The sequence below is a fragment of the Mercenaria mercenaria genome, chromosome 7 (genome assembly GCF_021730395.1).
Source record: "Mercenaria mercenaria strain notata chromosome 7, MADL_Memer_1, whole genome shotgun sequence".
NCBI lineage: Eukaryota > Metazoa > Mollusca > Bivalvia > Venerida > Veneridae > Mercenaria > Mercenaria mercenaria.
This window is the reverse complement of record NC_069367.1, coordinates 6,834,407-6,858,980: the sequence shown is the minus strand read 5'-3', so window position 1 is coordinate 6,858,980 and position 24,574 is coordinate 6,834,407. Positions and strand designations below refer to the sequence as shown.

The 24,574-nt window shown below is 35.7% G+C and overlaps 1 protein-coding gene across 1 annotated transcript; it reads left to right on the top strand.

Annotated features, from left to right (window-relative positions):
- The first annotated feature begins 201 nt into the window (after nucleotides 1-201).
- On the top strand, nucleotides 202-24,519 carry LOC128558417 (uncharacterized). Its single transcript, XM_053547462.1, has 2 exons — nucleotides 202-314; nucleotides 23,475-24,519. The coding sequence occupies exon 2, from the start codon at nucleotides 23,499-23,501 to the stop codon at nucleotides 24,078-24,080; it is 582 nt and encodes a 193-aa protein (XP_053403437.1). The 5' UTR covers nucleotides 202-314; nucleotides 23,475-23,498; the 3' UTR covers nucleotides 24,081-24,519.
- Nucleotides 24,520-24,574: the final 55 nt, after the last annotated feature.

The following is a 24,574-nucleotide window of genomic DNA, read 5'->3' as shown; positions in this document are numbered from 1 at the left end:
TTCGAGTAGACCATGGTGGCATATCCGGCGAATAACTACCTTCATGCCTTAAATACCAGCTCCTATGAAAGTGAAGGTTACATACACATTTCTTACTAGTTCGGTAAGTAAACGTCGGACTTCAATATTTTACGATTTTGACATTTCATAGAACCACATGTTTTTGAAAGGTTTGATTTTCTGTAATTGGCACAGTTCCTGACTGTGAAGAATGTTATTAAGTATATAACGCAATGAAATAAACTTAAAGGAAAATAGCCACACCATGCGATAATACGTGCGAATAAATTTGGCAAACCGGAATACTATTAGCGGTAAGTGTTGCATTGAAAAAAAAAATGTATTACAATTGTTTTAATGAATTATTTTGAAATATATTTGGTTTTTCACTGTGAACAATATCAAATATACAAATTTTCTTTAAATTTCTGCACCTCATTCTAATTGTATTTGATAACTGAATGTACATTTTTTAATTTTAATATTTCTTTATATCAAGACTAGAAATGCAACCGGTATTCTATCGTATTTGTACAAGTTGAGAATGAAATAATTCATTATTGTGGTATTTTGAAATATTTTGAAGACCAAGACAAACATTTGAAAAGTAGAGCTATTTTGATGAATCCTTTTTATAGTTAATCCGGAATTCTTTTCAAGATATATATAAAGAAAAACAAAAGGAACAGCTTAAATCGGTATGTTTGACATATGTTTATATGGTATATCATTCGCTTCAAAAGTAAACAGATGCAAGTAGTGGTGGTCTCTTTTTGTTCTATGCTAAAGACGTACTGCGTATTGTAAACCTAGAAATGTTCGCGGATACTAAATTTCGCGTTTTTCAAAACGTGGACATTTTCGCGGATACAAATATTCACGGAATCATATCCATCGCGAATCCCACGAAAATAAAGTCGCAAGTGAACATATTTAGTATAATAGGGTAAGTATCACTGCATAGTTGCATTTATAGTAGTCTCGAAAACGTTCAGTTTTATTGTACCCTTAAGTTGTAAATGCACCCTAATCCTTTTCATCCATATCAACGGTTATTCACACCCCAAATTATTGACAGTCAGTAAATTGCTGTTATTACACTGTCATTTGTTTGCCATTTAAATAGGCGATTAATCCAGACTTAGCAGAAATAGACACACTATTTTACTTTCAAATAATATATCGTATTGGCTGCCGACTGTAAATTACACGTATATGTCGTTCGATAGATGAATATTGCTTTTGTTTTTATCCCCTATTTGCCTGACGGATCGATATTGAAAATGCTGTTGCTTCATAAATAAGTAACTTGTCAATCTATTGAAATAATATGGATTTGTGCACTCATGTTATACAGTTATGGTACTAGAATATGAAATATTAATATCCAGATATGTGTAAGCACAGAACCATTTTAAAGCCCTCTATTTAAGCTGTAGCTAAAATCTTTCGCGTTTTTGTTAGATCAAAGTTTTTCGCGGCTTTTTAATTTCACGGAAATATAGTACCCGCGAAAGGCGCTAATTTAAAAAGCGCGAAAACAATTCTAGGTTTACAGTATTCAAATGCTATTCATTGACTGCTTGCTTGAAATCAGAGAACTTAACTAAATATATGCATTGTTCAAAGTACAATTTAATAAGTGTTTCATAAGATGCATTTTATCTTAAGAAAAAAAGCATTAAAGATTAAAAACAGCATCACAAAGATGTTTCCACATCCGCTTTATAATCATCGCACTAATAAAACTGCGCTATGTATAGCTCCAGTCTATCTGTGATAAATCAAATGCCAAAATTGTCTTTTACCTCCATAAACTGCTGTACAAAAACCATGAGCAATAAATTGGAGGCAAGTATACCCAAGATATAATATAAATTGAATTGAGTGTACCAAGATATAATATAAGTTGAATTGAGTGTACCAAGATATAATATAAATTGAATAGAGTGTACCAAGATATAATATAAATTGAATTGAGTGTGATTTCACATGAATCACGAATTACACGATGTAAATGGCCGGATGGAATGCCGTCAGTTATGTAACCACAGGCAGTACAACTTTCTTACAGATTATTCATGCGCGATGATCATGACTGGAACAGTTTTCTCACGTGAATATTTTTTGGATGTGAGAAATATACTTATAACACTGGTAGTGGGTAAATCTGCATCCAAAAAAATATACGACTAGGTAAAATTTTATACCAGCAATTTTGAATTAATTCTTTCTAATCAAACATAAATCCTAAGAGATTATCAAATCAATCATTACAAATACACACTTCCGCATTCATTCACCATGTTCACTGCAAATCTGAAATGTGGCGTTTTCATTTGTCGACAGACTAATCAAACTAGAAATTTGCGTTTACGTAAAAATGTAATTGGAGTTATATTTATGTTTCTGTGGGTACGAATAAAGAACCATCATGCACTTTTCTGATTTATATGTACAAAACCTTTTGTTCTAGCAGGTATAAAATTGTGCTTTATGGCCTTTTTTTTTTGGGGGGGGGGGGGGGGGGGGGGAAGGGGGGAGGTTGCATTTTTGTTCATTTATCATGCGTAATGACAAACGAGAAAGCCAAGAGCGAGGCTAACAAAGCCTCTGTCCAGTCATATGTTTTAGACAGTTTTATTGCGTCGGGACTTTGCTCCGACTCAATGGAATGAAAGACGGAAAATGAAAAGCCACAACACTTGTTAGTGCAAAACGGCAAATAATAATCAAAGCCTTGAGACGTCTGGTGGTTGTGGGTTTTGGTAGATTTATTTTCTGTTTAAATGCCAATCTATAAATATACATGAATGAGAAAAAAATACAAATGTGCCTCATATCTAAGATGAACTCTGCCTAATCTAGCTTGTGATGTAACCACGGGCTTGAAAACCTTATCATTGATAGATCTTATGTAATCTAAATGGTCAGTGTGCATAGATACAGGTTGAATCAGAACTGCTTGGTCCATACTGAAGAATTGGACAAAAATCGATTCTATTATCTTTCCTTGTTTATTGAGATCAACGCTATACCTTGTTGTCTCCCTTCGACCGTCTAGCTAAATATCGATCACTATCGGATATTTTTTAGATCGTTATCAACGGTTATGGTTCGGCTATCTCCGCTTATCGTATCACGGGAGGTGCCGATCATAAAAAACAAGGATTATAGATTAGAGATCTCCTGTAAAAACGTAGTGGGAAGGGTGATTTATTTTACACCAGTTTAAAGTACCGGTAAAACAACAACAACAAATATAGTCATCAACTTGGTTTAATTCTGTTTTTCAATAATGTAAAATACGGAACGGAAAAAAGAAGACACTACGTTATTTATTCTTTTATTTTGCATGGTCAAAGTGCTATAATAAGTGTTTTATACTTCTTTGGCATTGTATATGAAAATATGATCAACACTATTATCTTCTTTATATTTAACATTAAAGAAACTGAGACATAAAAACAAATATAAATACACAAAATCATGTATATTAGGCGAGCATAACATACATGTACATGAAACTACTATTATCTTAAAAAATAGAAAGCAGGGGAAAAAAATTTTTTTTAAAAGTGCCTACAAACTTGACAATTTCATTTTCAGTTATTATAAATGGATGTGAAATGCGTTTTTTATTATTATTATTAATCATATTTAGCTTGTTAAAATTAATTTTGCTATGTATTAATGAACATTTGAAAAACATATTGTCACATACTGATGAAAAATGAACAGAAAAACAAACTAGCAAACATACTTGGAAATGTAAAAGGTATCTTTTTATGACACCAGAGCCTGTTAATTGGAAGTGTGACCTATTTGCCCCCGAGCCAGTCATTGTGTAATAAAGTATGTGCGAATTATGACTTCTCAAGGTTTCTCAAAAGGGACTGACTGACTGATTTGATAAATGTCAGATTTTTAAAATAAAAAAAGTGGAAAACCTAAGAATAAAACAAGCACACCATAGACAAAAGTCTTTTAGAAAAGAATTAGGATAAAGTGACAATAATGTAGTGTAAAGGTTATTCATAATAACTATCAGGAATCTTTTTACTATGTGAACAGGGGATTACAGATTTTTCATATCTTTTAGCGCGTGCTATACCTTCTTGAGATTAGCTGTGCGTACATTCAGTTCAATTCAATTTCGATTTATTGCATAAATACAATGCCTACAGCAAGTGAAAGCATTATATAATTGATAATTCATCCGCACTGTTCATGAATGGGACTATTTTGTGTAGCACATGAACATCCTTTGGATGTGATTTGGAATAAAATAAAGACGCTATATAATTGTCAGAAATACACTTGTAACTTTAGTTGCGGGGTAAACCCGCAACCAAAAATAAGTGCAGCTACAACAAAGCGCATGAATATGGCCTATTTATTTACAGCTATTTTTATAATGCAATCGCCAGTGACATCATCCATATATGTTATGTGTACCGCGTGCACGATGGCTTTTGAGAAACTGTTCTCAATAAAAAATGATGGAAACTATGTTCCAAGGGCGAAGTTTTGGTCCAATGATCATTCAGTATTTGAGCTGAAACGTTACTTATAATTGAAGCATCGAATGCTCGCTTTCACTTTTTAAACTTAGCTTACTTTGATGCATGTATATCTTAAATACTTTATAATTTTAAAGACAGAAAGTTTGCAGACTGGAATTTATACACTGTTTTTCATGTTGCATACAGACTACTGTCAGGCGCATAGCTGCTTTTACGCAGATACGCAGCTGCGTGGTGAAAATCTGGCAAGCATACACAATTAAACTGTCTAATTTATTTGTTTGCAACAAGATGTCTATATCATGTAACAGAGATTGCTTCATACGCAATCATTGCTTACTTCATATTTTGTTTGAAGTACAATAAAAAGAAGTAATAGCAAGCTGGTTTATATAATTAGTTGATTTATCGTGTATTCTAGCATAAAACTGCTCTTATTGCCACTTTTCGGGGGTGTTTTAACAGGAGAGAAAACGTGTGTTAAGAGAGAGATTCTCGCGTTCACGTGCTGTTATAAGACCTTTTTATATAAACGCGTTCCGTGGCAAAGCGTAAACGTATGACGGCCCCAAAACCGGTAACACAAAAGGAAATGACGTCAACGTGAAAAAAAAACGTAGACCTTACCGCGCATTTCATGAAAATTTAATGACGTTGAGGGACAATATATTCATTAACCTGGTTTTACGCGTTTTATTCTAGAATAGCGTTAACGCATGTTCTTTTCGTGTTATAACATCTTCAGAATCCCTCGGGAATTCTGCAGATGTTATAACACGAAAACACATGCGTTATCCCTACATTGAAATTCACTAATAATTGATTTGTAGTTTTATAACAATTTAGGTACAGTCATTATCCAATTATTTGATTGAAATATTACATTCATACGCCGTCTATGCTAACGGTTTGAAGAGTCAAATTTCTATAGTTAATTATAACACAATCAACTGTTGGTTGAGAAATCGGCAGACATTTTTCAGGGCTAAGAGCTTTTGAATATGACAATTTGTATAACACTGCAGACGTAATTTGTCACGCATAATAATAACGTTATTTTCAAATACTAAAGATATATCTTATAACATGAAATCGTCAATTATTCTATGGTCCCAATGTTGAAGAAAATAAAATATAATAGAAATACTTACACCTAGTTAAATCATACGCGTATCGCCAAGTTTTGACACCGGTACATGTCATACGATATTACAGTATCTGACAACCAATTCACAATGAGAAAAATACGTTCTTTCTTTATAATTTGTGATTACATTATATGTATTATAATTCAGAAGACCTTTAACAACATTCTAAAAAATTATCCAATAAAGATTTCAGTGTCAGAATACTTCGTTTTAGATGTCGTTGAAATATATTAACGGTCACGCTATGTTTTTAACATCTTTTATGAATCAATATTGTTGGTAAAATGTCTACCCAATGCTAATTTTCGTGTGCACTTCGTCACTGAGATCTCGCGCTTCTCCATTATGAGCAGGCGATACGTGAAGCGCGGGATCATGATGGCAAAGCGCGAAATCACGATTGCAAAGCGCGAGATCACGATGACGAAACGAGAAATCGAGAATTTTCACACGTGCGAAATCACGATGGCAAAGCGCGAAATTACTAGAGTTTCGCGATCTCTCCATTCGCCATCGTTAGCTCGCGCTTAGCATATCGTTAGAAAAAGCGATGCATGAAGCGCAAAGCGCGAAATCACGATGGCGAAACCGCGAAATAATTTAATAGGTGTAAGAAACATTTTGCAGAATACTGATTTACCTTTAAAAAAAGATACGGGAAATACCTATCATGAAGACGAAATGATGAATAATGAATACCGAAATACTTTCCCTACGCAAGGTTTCAGTTTCAGATTTGGTACATTTGTATCAGTATCATGAAACTTAACATGTCTTTGTTGACTAGTCAAATATTCAGTTTGGAGTTATGGCAAATTCCTTGTAACAACTATCGTGTATATATACGTACAGACATATCTCTTGAAAGATATCCAATCATAATGATATTTTCAAAGTGTGTCACCACTAACCATTTGTTGGAGTAAATACTTGCACATATATAATATGGATCGCTAAACCACAGATTGCACGTGCAATATTACGCACACATCTAATAAATTAAAAAAAAAACATTTCATATAATCAATTTTCAAAAAATAAGGTTTTCGTGCAATGTTTTTGCTTTAAATGCACGCTAGAATTCACCATTTGCCGTTCTCACATTGATAAATAATTAAGGGGAGGATACACCGACCCCCACCCCACCCCACCCACATCCCCTCCACATCCATTACGCCTGCATGCTATGAAAAGTGCCCTAGCTACGTGCCTGACTGTATTTGAATGGGACTAAAATTTTATTTTCATCTTTTTTTTATTGAATGACTGCGTAATCTCTCTAAAGTAGCTACTGAAATCTTCATTTTTCTTGTAGATAAACAAATCATATGAAATTTAAAATTAATCAAATATATGTAGCAGAATATGCCAGAAAAAGTTTTGCACATGTTTTTTGTGTCAAAATCTAGGGCATGACTTCAACACCCTATAAATATTTATCATGCAACTACTATGCAAAGTGCCTGATATCACTTGCCTTATATTTTATTTTGTTATCAGGTCATTGACCTGATATCAAAAGTAAGCCTCTCCCATATAGACGGACTAGTTTTTACATCATTCCAGAGTCCAGTTTCGATGTTGCACAACTTTTTTTCTAAATAGATAGACTCTAGATTCTGTAATTTCAACAAATTTCCTCGAATATGGTTGTCTCTAATTTTATCACACAGACAATAGCATTGAATGACGTCATTGTGTAACGTTCATCATGACATCACAATGTTTACATGAATCAATTCTTGGAAAGGTTTACAATACACTTGACAATGTATGATATACTTATTCTTGTGTATTATTGGATCAGTTAATTATAGCGAGCGTAGCGCAATTGCGAGCGCGTAGCTCGCTTTACGACAATGTGTTGGCGAATATAACAAAGGTGTGCCGAATGAGGCAAAGTGATGTAGCTGAAAAATTTTCGTCGACGTCTGGGCGCCGCCATTTTTTTTCTATTTCCGTCAAAGTCGGGACTTTTTTTTTAATTTCGTGTTTCAGTTACAACCTCTATATTCATTTAGGTGTCTTTATTTTTAAAATGTTATGTTACGGAAATAATTTCAATTTTGCTTTTACTTACGAAAAGCGCGTCAGACTGTGACTCAATGCAGACTTGGAGCGCCGGTTTAAATTACAGACTCCGGTACATACCGGATTAACTAAATTTGAACGAAAATATCTTAAATGTATATATTTTGTAACCATGGTGATACTAACCCTAACCTTAGTCAGTATTTCATGCATATTGTACACTAAATGCATACGGACATGCAAAAATATGCATATTTTGCTGTGCGCTACAATTGATAATCACTTTCGGGCATGCGCAGAAGACCGCTCCAAGTCTGCAATGAGTTACATTGATGACGTCACCGTGACACCGGCTTTCCGTAAATTTTGCAACATAAGATATTCGCTGCTACAGGTAAGATGACACTAATTTTTTGTTTCTTTTCAAGTGAATAGGTTCTCGCGAATTATTTTAAGCAGTGAATAGTTTATTTATCGTTTAAGCTACGCTCGCTCAGAGGCTTTGCCTTTTTCATATTAATTCTTGGATCAGTGTAAATTTAGTGATTTTAAAACTTTAAAGTATCTCAGAGACTCTGAGTCTGACCTGAGTCTGGAACTGGAAGTGAAATTTTCAGCGCTTTGGACATGTTGTTGTCTCAGTCAAATGTTTCATAATATGGAAATAGAGCATGTTCTGGTTTATTCTATTTCAAGGGGGTGATTTTTGATTTTTTTATGCAGGTAAGAGTTTATTTCATTGTTATTTTTTTAAAGAATATCAGAATGTCAATAAACTCTGTCGGTGTTGAATTCAATATGGCTGCCATATTGTTTCGTCCAGATGTTTCAGGGGCGGATGAATTTTCAAATCCGTAAAATATAAATTTAATTTTTTGTTTCAGTATACATTTTTTACTTAAATAAGAGATGAAGACATATGTTGTTTAAGCAGTTTGTGTGAGTGTCATGATAAATAGAATAACAGGCTACAATACTGTCTTTTGATATCAATGTTATCAGGTCTTGGCTGTTATGAGCGGAAAGGGTTCGATTGCTTCACACCTTCCAGCCCATATCAACCTCGACCTGATAACATTGATATCTAAAGACAGTAGCCTGTTATTCTCTATTTATCATTACATTTGATGGTCAAAAGAACGATTGATTTGTCATTGATACACATATGTAGCGGTTCTAGTATCGGGTGACATCAGTAGCTCTTGCAGTTGTTAGGGTGTTGGCGCAGTAATCCGAAAGTCCGAGGTTCGAGTCCCGGTCGATGCTGCACAATTTTTCCTGAGACAGTTACATTTTGAGGTTCTACTGAGATGTTCAGCCTTGGAGCCAATGCGGAACAAAGCAGTTTGACTGGGGTGTGCATCTGAATTCAGTTAACAGTCCGGTGTGTAGCGGTTCTCGTTCTGGGGGGTCTTTGTAGCTCAATTGGAAGAGCGTAGGCATGGTAAGCCGAAGGTTCGAGTTCCGGCTTAGGCTGCACATTTTTCCTGAGACTGTTTCATGATGTCCATAAACATCATTTTCATCTTGGTATAAAAACTGACTAAAAAGTGGTGGTTGTATGTGTCCATACATCAACTATAGTTTGTTTTTATACTGCAAACCACGTACTTAGTTTGCAAAATATGTTTTCATCTACCACATACTTAGTTTGTAAAATATGTTTTCATCCTATGAAAATAGAATAGAATTTATGTGTAGCCAGCATGTGAACTTACTTGTGAATTAGTTTCATAACATGCAGGCTATGGGTCTGGTAATGACAAACGGACCATTGGCGGTGTGGTTATCAAATTATATACTTGTAGCTGTACTGCTATGTACCATGTACAATGAAAGCCGGGAACATGTTTTGACAGGTCAAATAAATTGTACAATACATATATTTTTATTTGATGTCAAGCAAAATTGAACCATTTGACCGAACATGTTATTGATGAAAAAAGGAGCTCAGTACCTAAACTAAAAATGTACATACTTTACAGAATTCCGTAAAAATAATGTTCAAATAATGTTACTAATTTCCTATGAAAAGTGTAACTTAATTAACTACTTGTCAATTTTATCATTTCAGGTGTTTTGGAGTGTATACCTGTAATAATGTTGGAAATTTTAAGACAGACATTGTTATTTCTGTTCACAAGGGAATTTAGTACAAGCAGAAGGTACGAGACATTTAACAGACTGTGAGAAAGGAGACCAACGACTATTCCAGTCCTGGATTATACTCACAAGTGTTGTGTTATTGACTGGTATACGAAAATATTACTGAATCCCCAACAGTGACTGATTCTGTAAGGCAATCTTATACATAGACTCAGTGAAAATGATGAGAACTTAAACAAGAAGTTCCATAAATGCTTTTTAAAGATGAAAAAATGTATCAATTGAATATAGTATGTAAAATAACTACATTTAACAGCATTTTGTTTGTTTTTATAGGCCAAGATAGAAAGTTAATTATTTTGGAATATAAAACAAGTACTAATAAGATGCTAAGACTTAGGACAAAAAAGTAATTAGTTTGCTAGAAGCCGCCATATTGGAATGAAGCTTTAACTAAATGTTGTATTGTCATACTACCGGGCATAATTTGCAGTGCGGCGCTGTCGCAAGTTTGGCGAACATCTTTTAAGGTTTAGCAGTATATCAGAAAACAACAGATTTCTTTAGTAGATGAACAGCATCTTGACACACAACTTATCTGTCCAATACATGTTTTACTGTCCTGTGCCACAGAGTTGGATACTTAAAATATTCTAAATGAGATGTCCTCTTTTAAATAAGAATGCCATTTGTAAAGATATAAATGTAAACAATTGCTAAAACGATGTTTTACCTAGTTATGTAAAGTTAAAACGCTCGCACAATATTGCAAATGCATCAAAACGAAGATATGTAACAGCTTTTTAACAAGAGGACCATGATGATCCTGAATCGCTCACCTGTCCCCACATGAACTGAGTATGACGTCGTTTTTTCTATTATTTGACATAGTGACCTAGTTTTTGAGCTCATGTGACCTAGTTCTGAACATAACCTAGATATCATCAAGATAAAAATTCTGACTAATTTTCATGAAGATCCATTGAAAAATATGGCCTCTAAAGAGGTCACAAGGTTTTTCTATTATTTGACATAATGACCTAGTTTTTGATAGGCATGTGACCCAGTTTTCTACTTGACCTAGATATCATCAAGGTAAACATTTTCACCAATTTTCATGAAGATCTCATGAAAAATAATGCCCCCAGAGTGGTCACAAGGTTTTTCTATTTTTAGATCTACTGACCTAGTTTTTGACTGCACGTGATCCAGTTTCAAATTTGATCTAGGTATTATCAAGGTAAATATTTTCACCAACTTACATGAAGATCCATTGAAAAATATGGCCTCTAGAGAGGTCACAAGGTTTTTCTATTATTTGACATAATGACCTAGTTTTTGAAGGCATGTGACCCAGTTTTCTACTTGACCTTGAAATCATCAAGGTAAACATTCTCACCAATTTTCATGAAGATCTCATGAAAAAATAATGCCCCCAGAGAGGTCAAAAGGTTTTTCTATGTTTAGACCTAGTGACCTAGTTTTTGACCGCATGTGACCCAGTTTCAAACTTGACCTAGATATCATCAAGATGAACATTCAGACCAACTTTCATACAGATCCCATGAAAACTATGGCCTCTAGAGAGGTCACAAGCAAAAGTTTACGCACGGACGGATGACGGACGCTGCGCGATCACAAAAGCTCACCTTGACCTACTGACCAATTTTCATGCAGATCCCATGAAAAATATTACCTCTAGAGTGGTCACAAGGTTTTTCTATTATTTGACCTCATGACCTAGTTTTGGACCGCACGTGACCCAGTTTCAAATTTGACCTAGATATTATCAAAGTGAACATTCTGACCAATTTTCATGAAGATCCATTGAAAAATATGGCCTCTAGGGAGGTCACAAGGATTTTCTATTTTTAGATCTACTGACCTAGTTTTGGATCGCATATAAACCAGTTTCAAGCTTGACATAGATATCATCAAGATGAACATTCTGACCAATTTCCATGCAGATCCCATGAAAAATTTGGCCTCTACAGAGGTCACAAGGTTTTTTCTTTTATTTAACCTACTGACCTAGTTTTTGACCGCACGTAACCCAGTTTCAAACTTGACTTAGATATCACCAAGGTAACCATTCTCACCAATTTTCATGAAGATCCATTGAAAAGTATGGCCTCTAGAGAGGTCACAAGGGTTTTCTATGTTTAGACCTAGTGACCTAGTTTTTGACAGCATGTGACCCAGTTTCAAACTTGACCTAGATATCATCAAGATGAACATTCAGACCAACTTTCATACAGATCCCATGAAAAATATGGCCTCTAGAGAGGTCACAAGCAAAAGTTTACGCACGGACGCACGGACGGACGACGGACGCTGCGCGATCACAAAAGCTCACCTTGTGACAGGTGAGCTAAAACTGGTGAGTTTTTAAAGGCGCTAAACTGTCGAGAAGTGTGACCCCTTCATGCAGTCCCTTTCCGGAATTCAATATATATGAGTAAATTGACTATGGTTTTGTAGTATAATATAGATGTTTTATATGCTGTTAAATCTTCATGTAAAACAATGCTTTCTTTCTATGATTTGATGACGTTCGAACTTTTTTCTCCGAAACATGGGCCTATATCTTAAAAGATAAGATGAATTTCATTTACAAGCAGATTCTTAGTTTTTTTCTTCACAGAAGTGCTTATTTATTTGGATAAGTTGGTCTAGCGCTTTTATTTTCAGATGATTGCATCCATTTACTTTAGAGAGATCCGTAACAGCACTTTGATTAAGGATATTACATGAGTGTCTTTTCATACTGAATTAATTAAACAAGTTGAATAATATAATGAAATGCGAGGCTCTGCCAAGCATTTATTACGGTACATGTTAACGTTTCTTATTGAAACTTCAAAAATTCTACTTTCTATTTCTATTTAAACAAGGCAATTTGACCAATTCTCACATATATATTTTAAAAATATCGACGCCAAAGCTTTAATTACTATAGATTATTATCATTTTTGGTTGCGGGTTTATCCCGCTACCAAAGTTAAAGTGTATTTCTGACAATCATAGCATCTTTATTTTATTCCGAATCACACCCAGAGGATGTTCATGTTCTACACAAAATAGTCCCATTCATGAACAATGCGGATGAATTATCAATCATGAATGAACAAGCATTTCTTATTCAACCTGTATCCACTCACACTGACCATTTAGATTATATAAGATCTATCAATGATAAGGTATTCCAGCCCATGGTTATATCACAAGTTGGGTCAGGCAGAGTTCATCTTAGATATGAGGCACATTAAATTTGTATTTGTTTCTCGTTCATGTATATTCATAGACTGGCATTTAAACAGAAAATAAATCTACCAAATCCCGCAACCATCAGACATTTCAAGGCTTTGATTATTCATTGGCTTAATTACACTCCCGCGAAGTCAAACATGTGATCAGTTAACATCTCTGAAGCTGAAATGTTTTAGCTGTTATCAAAGGAATTCGAAAAAAAAACTTTAAAAAATAAATAATAAAAGGAAACAAAATTATAACTAGTTAAAGTAATTATCGCATGTACTCTGATGACTTATGCGGCTGTTGCATTAAATAGAATACTGACATTGCAGGAAAAGAGTGACTGAGTTCAAGTTTTTGAACCTTGAAAAACCCTGGAATATTGGCGGAAATATTTGTATAAACCATTTGACGCTTAATATTTATGCTGCTGTAACATGCTAGGGAGTTAGATACATACTGTCACTATGGTTATATTCCACATTGTTGTCCTGTTTACCCTTACCCTGCTTAATTTCAATAATGAATATTTCCAGTTTTGAATCTTGAAAGGCTACCATTAACTGTAAAAATGGAAGCTTACCAAAAAGATACTGACTGAATGGCAGATCATGACCAGACTGCATAGATGTGCATACTGATTATGATCAGACTGCACAGATGTGCATGCTGATTGTGATCAACACTGATTGCAAAGGCAGAATCAGTCCTCTCAAGCATGATATTCAGCATCAAATGGTTTCTGATACAAATTTTACATTCACTATAAATTTGAGAAGCTTACAATGCTGTTGAATTAATTTTGGATTAAGGCGTGTCTGAAGTTTTATGTTTAGGTCAGATTTTCTAATAAACTTTCAAAGCTAATGCTTACAAACTTGCAACCCTTGTCCACCATCAATAACCGACTCTGTACAGCAAGAAGCATAACTCCATCCTGCTTTATGCAAGAATTGTGGCTCCTTTTGGACTTAGAAAATAACACATTTCTTGATTAATTTTGCGTTTATGTCAACTTTTCTCCTTAACGATCAGAGCTATTGCTTTAAAATTTTGAGCTATTATTCGATATTAAAATCTGACTCTGCACTGCAAGTACTGTACCTCTACATGACTTTTTGCAAGAATTATTGCCTCATTCGGACTTAGAAAATCATTGGTAGGACAATATTTCTATTATACAAAGACAAATTTAAAAATTTAGATGAGCATCTGCACCCGCAAGTCGGTGCTCTTGTCTACAAATCATATTTAGTTGGCACTTACCTTTTTACAGATATTTAGTTCAGACTTGTACTGAAATAGTTTGGAGTAAAAACGGTACTTAAAAATTGTCAACATTCTTGTTCACAAACAGTATTTTAAAGCTGATTGTTACTGTGAATCCAGGAGTTGAATTTTCACAGAAAGCTTGCATATGCTATGATATTATATATTTCTAATTTTGAAGAAATGTGAATGCAGCCAGTCTATATCCTATGTCCATCAGTTCTCAGAGAAAAAAAATCTCTAAAATAGACTTGAATTATGTTCCTTTATATCCATAATGATTAAGATACTTGAGTATTTATGTGATGTAGTATATCATTACTAGTATTGACAAAAATTGCTCATGCTTTTGTATGTGCTCTTTAATTATATGTTATACTAATGCTGTTCGCTCATTACAATGTATATGTATCAGTTTAGTTTCAATAAACATCTTGTATTTGTACAAAATAGAGAAAAATTGCAAAAGTTGGAATTTTGTGACATAGTCTTTATTATCACTCTAGTGGCTAGCACTTGAGTTACGCTGACAAACTTGGGGCTTGGATTGCCATAATTAATTTTATTTTTGTGTGACATCTTTTGGAAGAAAATTCAATGTATTTAAAATCTTACAAATCTTACCCAAACCTTATATATTGGATTTGATTTTTGAAGCAATAAAGGAAAGACATTGATAAAGTATTCATTTTCAAAGTTGAAGTGGTTACTGTCACATTTTGGAGTTGACTTTGAGTTGTGTTATGCTTGAACACCTGGGACTTGAATTTAAGTGCATGTATAACATTAGGGTCTAGACCTACTTTATATCTAAAATACATATAAACTGTTGCAATGGTGTTTCATTATTTAATACAGCCTACTTAAACAAAGTTGCTGAATGTCTTCCAACAACGGCAATGTATGGACAATGTGTTCCAAGTTGCCTAATATTTCTGATTACTGTCACTAACCTGTTCTGATACCTAACCTGCAGATCTAAATGAAAATCCTTTTGCTGGCAGCTACCTTTATAGTGCAACGCCCTCAATATATCCACCTTTGGAATTGACAAATCCAGTTTGTGTGTCAGAACATATTTCACATAAAGGTACAAGTGTGGTTATTAGGCGCAAATAATTATTCTATGTGTTTTTAAATAGAAATCTGCTCTTACAAATGGGGCCGTCTCATCTCCTTGAAGGTGCTTGTTTAGCTCGACTATACTAAGTATGGAGATCTGTTCTACTCGACCTTGTGTCGGCGTCCTTCCGCGCCGGCACCTTGGTTCAAGTTTTAATGCACTTGCCCTATCTCTGTAATTTCCTGATGGATTTGTTTCAAACTTAAAACAGTTACTCCTCATCACAACCCACAACATATGGCTCTGTTTTAGCTCGGCTATACAAAGTATATTGAGGGTTATCATACTTACCCCGGCGTCGGCGTCTTTCCACGTTCCACTTCGTAAAAGTTATTTTGCACTTTCACTTTTTATTCCCCTACTGGTTGAAAACCAGTTTCGGGGACTAAAGGAATGTGTTTTTCCGTCCGTCCATCATTCTATCATTCTGTCCTTCCGTCGTCCGTCCGTCCGTCCGTCCGCAGTTACGTGTACGGTCCATAACTCTGTCATCCATGAATGGATTTTAATATTACTAGGCACAATTGTTTCCCATAATGAGACGACGCGTAATGCGCAAAACCCGGAGTCAATGTCACAATTGGAAGTCAAAAGTCAACAGGACTTTTTTCCAGTCCAATCCATAACTATGCCATCCATGAAGGGATTTTAATATTACTTGGCAAAATGTACCTCATTATAAGGCAATGTGTCATGCACAACTTTCAGACCCCCAAGTCAAATGTTAAGGTAACACTTGGCAGTCAAATGTTTACATAACATGAAAAGGGTCTGTTTCGTGTCCGGTCCATACCTCCGTCATTCTTTATGGGATTTTAATATAATTTGGCAAAAATGTTCCCCATGATACGAATACGTGTAATGCGCAAATCACGGACCTCTGGCTGAATGGTCAAGGTCACAATTGGAGGTCAAAGGTCAACAGGGCTTTTTTACTCTCCGGGCCAAAACTCTGTCATTCATCAAGTCATTTTAATATTACTTGACACAAATGTTTGATGCGACGACGTGTCATGCGCAAAACTCAGACCCCTAGCTCAAAGGTCAAGGCCACAATTGGAGGTCAGATGTTGATAGATTTTTTCCTGTCCGATCCAGAACTCTGTCATCCATCAAGGAATTTTACTATTGCTTAAATAAATTTTCCCCATAATGAGATGACGTGTCATGCGCAACACCTAGAACCCTAGCTTAAAGGTCAAGGTCACACTTTGAGATCAAATGTCAATGGGATATTTTCCTGTCCGGTCTGTAACTATGTCATGCAAAACAGGATTCAAATATCAGTTTGCAAAAATATTCCTCTGGATGAGACAATTTGTCGTCCGCAACATCCGAGCCCTTAGCTGCAAGGTCAAGGTAACATTTGGAAGTCAAAGGCCAAAAGGGCTTCCCTGTCCAGTCTGTAACTCAACAATCCTTAAAGGGATTTTAATATTACTTGGCACAAATGTTCACCACCATAAGACGGGGTGTCGTGCGCAAGAACCTGGTCTCTAGGTCTAATGTCGTCAAGGTCACACATAGAGCCAAAGTTCAGATACAATAATGACTTTGTTCCGGGCATTTCTTCTTCATGCATGGCGGGAATTTGATGTAACTTGGCACAAATGTTCACTACCGTGAGGCACCCTTTTTTAGAATTACGTCCCTTTTTTATTACTATAAATAGATCATATTGTAACTTATTTACTACTGGTCGTAGGGAAAATTCAAGACCAGTTTTCTTTGGTACAGCATGCATGTTACATCGTACTTTTGGTACATTTTTTATCTATCTCTACCTGGTAAAGAGTTTCATGTGGAATTATTTATTATAAATAACTTATGACACCTTTTTTGATAATCTGCCAAAGAATGCCATATGAAAACAACTGTAGGTTTTTATTTATATAAATGCTTTGTTATAACATACTGTGTATATATAGTACATCATTGTTTATACATCATTGATAGATATCAGGTCTTATCTACCCTTATGAAATAACAAGTCAACATCAAATGCAATACCAGACGAGAGGTTTATTTAAGATAACATAGCTGACCAAAGATGAACAGGGCAGCCAGGTTACAAAAACAAAATGTAAACATATACATATCATAAAGGCTAATACATGCACTTGTTTATCTTATTAATCGCTTCTCAATATCTATAGTTTGATATTGTAAAAAATAAATTTAGCCGTATATCCTTGAATATTTGAGATAAATTATCTACGAAACTTTGCCTTCAACATAGAATCTCCAACGAAATCCAAAACAAAATAGAATTTGTAAAGTAATTTTTCAAACGTTAAAAAAAAAGTCCAGACAAATGGGGCGGGGTCAATTTTGACCCCGGGGGGGTCATGATTTGAACAAAATTTGTAGAGGTCTACTAGGCAATGCTACATGTCAAATATCTAAGTTCTAGGCCTTCTGGTTTATTGTTAGAAAAAAATTTAATATTTTCCTATGTAAAATCAAGTGACCCCTGGGGCGGGGTCAATTTTGACCCTGGGGTCATGATTTGAACAATTTTAGTAGAGGTCCATTAGGCAATGCTACATGTCAAATATCTAAGCTCTAGGTCTTCTGTTTTTTGAGAAGAAGATTTTTTAAGATTTTCCTATGTAAAATCAAGTGACCCTTGGGGCGGGGTCAATTTTGACCCCGGGGTCATGATTTGAATAAACTTGGTAGAGGTCCACTAGGCAATGCTTCACACCAAATATCTAAGCTCTAGGGCTTCTGGCTTTTGAGAAGAAGATTTTTAAAGTTTTTCCTTTTGGTTGCCATGGCAACCAGAGTTCAGTATGTAATTCAATTCTTTGAACATTGTTAAAGAGGACCATCCATGGAACATCCCTGTGAAGTTTCATCAAAATTGGCCTGGTGGTTTAGGAGGAGATGTTGTTTAAAGGAAAGTGTGGACGGACGGACGGACGGACGGACGACGGACGGACGCCGGATGGACGCCGGACGGTGGGCGATCACAATAGCTCACCCCGAGCACTTTTGCTAAAATGTGAGCGCCTACAAAGCCGAAGATAAAGACACCTGAAAATTTCTAAAAAGTCTAGAAACTAAACACTCCCTAGCGCGAGTGTAGCTCAATGATTTATTCTTATTAATGACATGACACTTGTCTTGTCTTTTGATCCTTAACATAGCCTGAACAGAAAAACATCGTTTTGGACGGACAAGCCAGCGACCATAAAATAACGTTTGAACATCATAAATGGACAAGCTTCGGACACATCCTTTGATATAACGATAGTATCACCGCAACGATATTATCACAGCAATGATATTGGTCGGTCTTGCTTTTCCTGATATGAACAGAAAAATATGTATCGAAAAAATGTAATTTACTCAATTCATCAAATCTTAAAAATCCTGCAAATGCTATAAGAACCATAGATAAGTCATGCAGAACGAGAACATCTGATGCATGCGTGTACTGTACACATAAAGAAACAAGATAGTCTGTAGAGATCGGATCCTTTTAAGATTTAGGTTTGTAAAATGTTTTTTTGCAGCTTCAAGTAAATTTAGCACAAACAAATTGCTGGTCGGATCTGCAAGGTTTCTCAACGAATGCGCCCATTTTATGCCATAAACAGTGTTCGAAATCATAGAATTTGATGACTGTTTGTCTATTAAATCCGTTAAGTATAATGCAATATGAATAGGCCGAGCCGGTAGCGCTGAACCACCTTTGGAAGAACTGAACTCTTCCCACATTTTAAAATAGAAAAAAATACTTCGAAACAGTGATGTTACTTTTAGAATTCACTAGGAAAGATGACATTTTAGAAGACAGTTCATCGAAACTCTCATGTCGTGAACCACTCCTCTGTATTTCATTGTCTATACCGCTCTTCATCTTCAAGCCTGCACAAATTGAAAAACATATCACTGAATAAATCTTACAGCAATAAAACCAAAATGTAGATTTTCTACCATCAAATATGCCATTTCGTCTCCTGCCGCGTCTGGATAATTTACCTGGTGGAAAATTGTAATAATCGTGCACAGATTTAAGCATTGTCTTACCGCATGGAAACAGTAACGGCCAAAACGGGGCGGATTTCCAAACTGGAACCATCAAAGTACAAGTGCACTTATCTGTGCGCACCTTTTCTATACACTGAGCCGCTAATCTAGGCGGAGGAACCAGCCAATTGCTCTCTCTTGCTCATTTAAAATTGAAAGCATTAATTCCTGTCGTTCCCGGACACCAGTACTTAGAAAAGAACATTTTGCATTTTGTGTTATAGCTACAAGCAAATACATCAAATGTAAGTGGTCCCCATTTGTTGTCTAACAATTTGAACACACTACCTTCTACAGCCCTATCATCTCTATCCGTACATCTACTAAAAAAGTCTGCCTCTGAGTTATCTGCTCTCGGAACCCATTTTGGGAACGTGGTCACATTGTGCTTTGTGCAAATTTTGTGCACGTCAACTGCGATATCCTGCAAATATTGCTTTTTACTACCTATTTTTTTAAATAGATACAACTTTCTTATTGTCTGTGTTCAAACACACGTTATGCCTTTCCAGGCTTTAAACCGATGTGTTCAAAACCCTGTGAACTATCTCGAGCTCTCTCCAGGTTGAACTCAAACCACTCACGAACTCAGACCAACAACCAATTACTTGACTTTCTTCATCACCCTCAATGAACCCTGCAAATCCAGCTCACTGGTGTCACAAACGACGGTACATTGAATAATATCTTCATCTACTGAAAATAAATCTGTCTCCTTAAAAGATTTCCCTTATTAAGAGCTCTTAAAATTGACATTCCAAAAAATAAGCTCGTCGTAAGCCCGAGAACTTAGCATGACAGGTGCGTCCCAGCTAGCACGACTGACCTTGACCTTAACCTTACAATCTGTCCCACAGACGATTGCATGGAGATCAGTTGACCAACTAAATTGGCAACGTTTCGCACGGAGAAAAAGGTTTTTCCTTGACTTACGCTATCGATGAATTTTTTCAAAAGACATTCTGTTTTCGAGACGCGTTCGTTTATGACTATGAGAATACCGTTTAAGATATCCCAAAGATAACCTAACCAGACAGTGCTTTGACATGGCAACCAGTTACATTTATCTTCCGCCATGATGAAACCAAAATTCATCAAATCTTTATGCACAAAAACTGACATTTCCAACGTTATCGAAAAGGTGCTGTCATCACCCATACCGTCGTCCAAGAGCAACACAATTTTTATGACCAAGAGATCTCTATTTTGAGACTACAGTTCTCAATTGTTTTGTAAATATGTACCCTGTTGTAGAAATGCTAAATGGAAAGACATTAAACGCGTAATAAACTACCGTGTCATTTGATTCCCATGAGAAACTTAGAAGCTTTCTATGCTCTGGAAATATCATAGCGTGATGGTATGCGCTTCTAATATCAAATGAGAATAGATAATCTCCCTTCCCAATCATAGGTTTTGCTACCGACTGATCTTCGAAACGGCATTTGTACTTGAAAAGATCAGGATTTATTTGTCTGCAGTCTAAAACTAGACGCGGCTTACCAGATTTTCCATAAGCGACCGTCAAAGGATTTACAATGTATGGTTTATCCTTAACTTCTGAAATACAGCCTTTTGAAAGTAAAGTTCGAATTTCTGTTTGAACAAACGCAGGGTTATCCATAGCCGATTTATTGTTTTCCAAACATTTCAGAACTAGGAATATTTCTGAATGGTAATTTAAAGCCTTCACTTACGACCTGCAAAATATACTGATTAGCCCCAACTTCTTTCCAGTGATTTAAACATCTATGTATTCTGCCAACTGGCGTAATAATTTCAGAATATTCATTATTGTAGTTTCAAAAAAATGAACAATATGAGCTACTGTGTATTTGACTGTTGCGCATTCACCATCGCTCAACATCGTCCTGTAGTCCGCTATCCAGTGCCCAGCTCGACCGCAACGGAATCAGGTCCCTGGTTTGCGACCCTGTGATGACTGGTTCCATCCCTGCGCTGCTGGTGAAGCTCTATTCTGTAGCGCTGGTTTACCTTCTCTGGTCGGTAAAGTATTACGTGCATAATTATTATTATGGAGAGAAGCGAAATCCCATAGAACGTCTCTCTTGCTTCAACTTCCGGTCCGCTTTTAATTGAGCCCGGAAAATCTTTTTCTAGTCTTCTTCATTTTCGGCAAGCGGCTGAGCTTCGTATTCTTGCACAACTCGCCACCCAGAGTCACTAGATTCTGCGAGTTTTATCAATTTTTGGCGATGAATTAACAAGTCCATACCTTCTGAGACTTTTTGCTGCGCAGAAGAAACGGCCTCGCAAGGGTTCTCCCTTGCGCAGTCTTGCAGAAAACCATCGGCTGTTCTCAGCTTTTCCAAGACTTTGACGTTCACCATGCTTTGTTCTTCGTTTCCTTTCTTTGTGAAACGTGTAACTGTCTGCCTGTCCTAAACTGACTTGGAGACGAGAAATCTGTGTCTGTGAGAATTCCTTCTGTGATTGTTCTAAGGCTTGAAGTTTGGTGGAAATAAGCATTTCCATTCTAGTAAGAAGCTCATTTTGCTGTTCATTTTGTTGCATATTTTGATCCATGGCTGCATACGTGGTCGAAAAGCATATAAATGCATGTTGGATAAGTTTAGTTTTGTGTGAAGTCGCCTGGTAGAATGACAATCAAATACACTTTTACAACATACATACTCAACCATGAGAAAAACGTGCATAAAGACCGACCAATATATCACTACCTTGTATCAAGTACGGTTCGCATAAGACAAATATTTCACACTATACCGCGTGAAATTATGTTATACTGAAGTAGAGTAAATTAAAATATGCACTTCTACTTTATCTCAGTCATTACTAAATTGATTTGATTTCAAACTTAAAATAGTTGTTCAACATCATCACTCACATCTTATAACACAGAGCCATAGCTCTTGCACCAAAATTTCACGAATCATCCCCCTTTTTACTTAGAATTTCAGGTAAAAGTTTTGATACACTTTCTCCCTATCTCAGTTATTACTAAATTGATTTGATTCAAACTTTAAATAGTTTTTCCGCCCACATCATGTGACATAAGGGGCATAACTCTGGCACCATTTTTTCATGAGTTATGCCCCCTTTTATTTAGAATATAAGGTTAATTTTGTTGCATTTTCACTATATCTCAGTTATTACGAAATGCATTTGATTCTAACTTGAAGTAGTTGTGCCACATGATCGCCTAAATTATAGGACACAAGGTACATAACTCTTGCACCAATATTTTATTAATTATATCCTCTTTTTGCTTAGAATTATACTTTGTGTTTTGATACACTTATCTTTACCTCTCTCATTACTTAATATTTTTGACAGACTCAAGTTAATGTGCAAGATCTTCTTCCACTATTAGAGTCATTTGACAGTCCAGTGACAGGCTGTCCAGTTTCCCTATCTAGCATCGAAATAGTCGGGGGCGCTGTCTCCTGTGACTGCTCTTGTTAGCTGCCGTAATGGTCACTGCAAGTGAATAGTCTTAATCCGGAACTTGGGTTTCTCAAATCAGTGTAGGTACACATATCGCAGATGTGTTATGTAAAATATTAGAGTTTAACCTTTAATACACAAATAATTCTTTGAATTGACAAGCCAAACTGATACTATTTACTAAAGACAGATATGTTAAAGTCATCATGTATAGGATTCGTACAATAAAGTTGAATTTGTGTTCATGTGCGAGTTTAATATTTTGACATATTTCAAAGCTACATAGTACAATGTATTTATAGACTGGTTTGTTTGTACCTACAGCGCGTGCATGAATCTTGAAAATACCAGGCGTAAACCGATTTCTGGAGTAAATCTACCCTGCCATGTTAAAAATGCAGCTGAACTGCCCCGACCCATCAGTACTCTCAGTGCTTTGATTGATTATATTATCAAATAACATGATAAAAACATATGGCTTCATGAACAGTGGTTCAGTTTCGAACTTTTCATTTATCCACGCTTATTAATGTTTTCTTTAATTTTCAGGTCCTGCTCAATTGGTAATACAAAATGGCCTCAACTTATTCTGATCTCGTCCATGGGGAATGGTGCGAATATAATGAAAGAGGAGAATTTAGAAGGCAAAGAGGATATGCGCCTAATAGAAAGCTATATTATTGTCCTGGTGCTAGTATATCTTCGACAGTTGATGACCTGGTGGACGACGTTGACGATATCATCAAGTCTGTGGAAAACAACAGAGGGCCCGTAGACGAGTTTGTTATCGGTAAGTCATTTGCTAGAAAGAAAAAAAATAAAGATTTTGACCCTGAAAACTTCAAAACATGGAAACTAGATGGTGGCGTAAATGGACGATGGAATAATAAATACAGACCTGAAGGTTTCGATGGGCTTATAGTCCTTTGTGCCTTTACAAAAGGATCGCTTCCCAGAGATTGTGGATCGGGTCTACTGCACAATCATCAAGATTACTCGCATGCAATCGAACAAGCGTTAATTACCTACTATGCTTTTAAGGAAAAAGATCGAAAATTGGGCAACCGTTCTCTGTGTACCGGACGTGCTGAGAGGAACAATGCAAAAGCTTACGTCATTTATGTGGCCTTTAAACTTGAACGGGGATATTTTTAAATAAGGCAACCATATACACGTACAATACAATACTTTTTCAAAACGATATGTATCATATTTACCTATGATTTTTCGAAAAAGTTGTACCTAAAAATGCTTTAGAAAAAATGCTGGAATTTACAATTATGATTTTTCAACAGAAGTATATGCAAAACTGTGAAAATCTCAAGAGCTAACTGTGATGTTTTCGCAGAAAAAAGATACCTTTTTTCGTTGGCTATTCTTTTATGAAACTTTGATTGCATGCAGCAAGAAAATTGAAGGTACAGTAAGAATATTCTGTACAAATGGGTGTATTTCAAATACAATATGTTTTTCTAGTTTCCGAATCGGCTAAGGCTCTTACATATTCAGTGAATATTAACCGAATTTCGGGGTAAAAAATGTAGAATAAAAGCATTGTAAATAGAAACACATGTAAAATAAAAGCTAATTTGGTCGTAAAGTCTCGTTATATATAAAAACAAGAGCGCCGCCAAGCGGGGCAATATACG